Source organism: Helianthus annuus, chromosome 4 (genome assembly GCF_002127325.2).
Source record: "Helianthus annuus cultivar XRQ/B chromosome 4, HanXRQr2.0-SUNRISE, whole genome shotgun sequence".
NCBI lineage: Eukaryota > Viridiplantae > Streptophyta > Magnoliopsida > Asterales > Asteraceae > Helianthus > Helianthus annuus.
The window spans coordinates 159,319,507-159,323,258 of record NC_035436.2 but is presented as its reverse complement, the minus strand read 5'-3'; the positions used below and the strand labels follow the sequence as shown (position 1 = coordinate 159,323,258).

General features: G+C 34.8%; 1 protein-coding gene across 1 annotated transcript; it reads left to right on the top strand.

The window, feature by feature from the left end:
* The first annotated feature begins 371 nt into the window (after positions 1 to 371).
* LOC110934961 lies at positions 372 to 2,225 on the top strand. Its single transcript, XM_022177634.2, has 7 exons — positions 372 to 490; positions 606 to 654; positions 793 to 1,053; positions 1,151 to 1,183; positions 1,274 to 1,318; positions 1,428 to 1,681; positions 1,758 to 2,225. The coding sequence occupies exons 1-7, from the start codon at positions 417 to 419 to the stop codon at positions 2,083 to 2,085; spliced, it is 1,044 nt and encodes a 347-aa protein (XP_022033326.1). The 5' UTR covers positions 372 to 416; the 3' UTR covers positions 2,086 to 2,225.
* Positions 2,226 to 3,752: the final 1,527 nt, after the last annotated feature.

Sequence of the window (3,752 nt, the reverse complement as noted above, 5' to 3'; positions counted from 1 at the left end):
TCTGACAAAACTATTATTTTTTTTTTTCATATAAAAATTGCATGTATATTCTTTTTTATTATATATGTGACAAAATTAACTAAATAAAAGAAATTAAAAAGAGTTTGAGCACATTTGCCATTTTCGTCCCTGTGGTTTATAGTTGCAATTTTCATCCAAATATCCTTCAATTTAACAGAAAAAATAAACTAAGTTAGTTGTTTGGATGAAAATATCAAAAAGTTACAAACGTGGGGGGCAAAATGGTACAAAAGTGTCATTTTGGACGAAAATGGCAAATGTGCTCAAACCTAAGGGGCGATTTTGGCAATTAACTCAATATGTTATTTTGACAAACCACGTAAACTATTATCCGTGCATATTTTACTCTTTTCTTACGAACGCCTAGGGTTTCAAGAGCGCCAAGGGTTTGATCGATGAGCAAGAATATGGATAGCAGCAAGTGGTTGGCTTCAATGTTGTCCTTCCCCGGCAATAAGAAGAAGAAGAGGTACTTACTTATATATCCTTCATTCAATTCATATATATATTATATATATACGTGTTTGTCGTTGATTGAACTGATTGTGATTTGCTTATAATTATTATTACTGTTGACCCATCAGTTCGTCTAAGAGGAAGAGGAAGAGGGAGAGTAAGAGATCTCAGGAGGATGTAAGAGTTATACGATTCTTTTGATTTAAATAATAATCATCCCTAGCTTATTATTTCTTCCTTTTTACTCTAATTGATCTTTAGGTTAGGAATGACTTCTGAATTAATAGTTATTCATTTGCTTTACTTGTTGTTTAGTTCGAGTACTTCAAGGAGATGTTGAAGCTTAGTTCTAAAGAGTTAAAGGATATGAGTCAGCTTAGTTCTATCGATGATGCTTTTCATCTTTCATGGGAGTCCTTTTCTCAAGTTGCAGTTCTTTTTATTAAATCAAGGAGGTCGCCTACTCTTAACGAATTTAGGGAGTGGGATGTGTATACCAGAGCTTTATATCTTAAAGCGCGTTCTTCCCGTGAGGGCAAACCACCTGTCAGCTACGAGTCATTGAAGGGACCAAAGGTAATAAGTTTATTAGGCCATTTGGAGGGTTTTATGTTTATGACAACCCCAAGATATTATTCTAATTCATTTGCTGTGTGTGATTGTCCTGGATCAGAATATGGAGCCCATTGAACCCTCTTCAGAAGAGGTATTGTTTTATTATTATAATCACATAAACCTATTAGTTGATTTCGTCAAGCCTAACAGATGTTATTATTCTAATCTGTTGATTCTTTAGGAGGAAGATCAGCATATGGAGTCCACTCAACCCTCTACTAAAGGGGTCGGTCTTGTTATATATCAAAATTTATAATCACATAAACCTATTAGTTGATTTGGTCAAACCTAACGGATGTTATTATTCTAATCTGTTATTTGCTCTGATTGCTTAGAGAGATGGTTGGATTTATGACTGGGTGATGCCGTATGTTGACGGGCCAATCAAATTCGGTTCTTATTCTTCTGAGACTAAACCTACTGTTATTCCTCATCATTTGTATCTGCTGGTTAAGGAAGCAGCTGATATCATGAAGCGTTCTGACTGGCGCAGCGACCCTAATGATCTCAAAGATTTGGCAACGGTTGAGAAAAAAATTCGGTTTTTTTGCTACTACTTCTTCTCTCATCTGCCAACTGACTGGGAATAGTATGCCTTTTCTTTTTCCTAAAAAATCTTCCCTTATCATTTTAAGTGTTTATCCACATTTTCCCCTCTTTTGCAGCAACCGGGACTATGCCAGCAAAGAAGTTGAAAGCTATGACACCACGCGTGAGCCTAAATATAATATGTCCGGTTACACACCTATCAACTCTTTTAGAGGCGAAGATGTCGAGCTTGAGTGTGATGAGTATAGCTCTCTCTCGCGACAAGACATGATTGCTATTATGTATATGATTCACTCACGGGAGACGCCTGCAATTTCAAAAATGGTCCCGCATCAGATAAAATTCTATTGTAGAATGTGTTCCTGTTTTGGTATTCAATACCATCGTTTAGAGGACGCCTCTGAGGATGATGTGTGTTTGATGAATGTGGGATTACACTCCTAGTTTCCAAGTGTTCCACCATGATATTTCCAAGGGACTATGAACATGTTTATGGTACACTAACGAAAAACTAGATCTTTTCTTATGATGTTATAATCAATGGTATATTTTATGCAACTCATTTAGCGGTTTTTGATTGTTAAGATGTTGCTTTTTGGAGTTTTAACTTTGTTGCTGAGTCGATGATTATTAGTAGGACTGGCAATATAAATCCATACATCCATTTTTCGGTCTTTATGGGTTTTCTTTTTTTACTTGTTGGGTCAATTTGGGTAACATGCAAATTTTCAGTGGGTCCAAATAAAATTCATCAGGTATAATCAGTTAGTTTATTCCATTCATTTCAGTTCTTCATAAACCGATTAGTTTATTTGATTAGTTTCAGTTCTATCTTCATAATATCGATTAGTTTGTTCGATTGTTTTTGTAGTTCTTGGTAAAGTCGATTAGTTCATAAGATTAATTTCAGTTTGTTCTTGTTTGTTCTTTGTAAAGTCGATTAGTTTATAAGATTAACTTCTCTATAGCTTTTTATTTTAAATATTAGTTTCATAACACAATTTCATTTTATTTAATGCTTCTGGATTAACATATTGACATTGTTTTTTGTTGATTTATGGTTAGTTTGGGGGTTTCAGGCTACTAATTATCTGAACATCATATATATTTGACTCGACCCGTTTTGACCCGTGTTTAGTTGCTATTTTTTTAATTGCTAACTAGATTTGGCTCCCTGTGACAAAAATTCTTGGATCTGCCACTTAGGATGGCTTTATAAAACCCTACAAGGAAGCTTACCTTATCAATTTATGATAGCAAAAAAAAGGTAACATGAACAGATACTACACTAGAATTAAGTTTCAAAGTAAACACGGCAATGTGCATGTTCAGATGACATAATGTGCATTCTTGCAGGTGTTCCGAAACCAGTTTTTAACCTCAACCGTAACCGACTATAAAACCGTTCCCAGTTTCAAACCAAACCGCCAGTTTGATACCGGTTCAAAAACTCTGTTAAACCGAGCCGGTTAAAAAACCGGTTTCCAACCGCACCGATCCTTTTAACAGTTTGGGAAAGAACCTGTTTTGACCATCTTTGACCGAAACCGAATCGATTAGAAAACCTATTTAACCTAAACGGAAACCTATTATAAACCTGTATCTGTCTCAGTTTCAAACTGATCCGGTGATGCAGCAGATCTCAAGCCAATCATGGACTGAACCTCTTTAGATCAACTCACAGTCCTTTAGGTGTTAGATTGAGGAGGATGATACATGTAATGTTAGAGATTAGCATGAACTGTTTTTTTTTTTTTTAATAATTTTGTTTCGTAGAAATATATTTTTTGCATAAGTGAAAACAAAGACTTTGTCAAAACAACTAGATTCTGACTTGTATCTCAGTTTCTTGGTAATTTTGTTAAGAAATATACGTGTTTGCAAACCGTTCACGAACACTTATCGAACGAGATTTTTTGTTCGTGTTTGTTTGTTAAGGAAATGAACTTGTTCGTGTTTGTTTGAATTGTTAATTTTAGGCAACAAACAAAAACGAATGTTGACAAACACAAATGAGCACAAACTAATGTTCATTAAAACAAACAAATGGAACAAACGAACACAAACAATCGTTCATGAACAAAATATATACTTCGTGAAGAACTCGATTC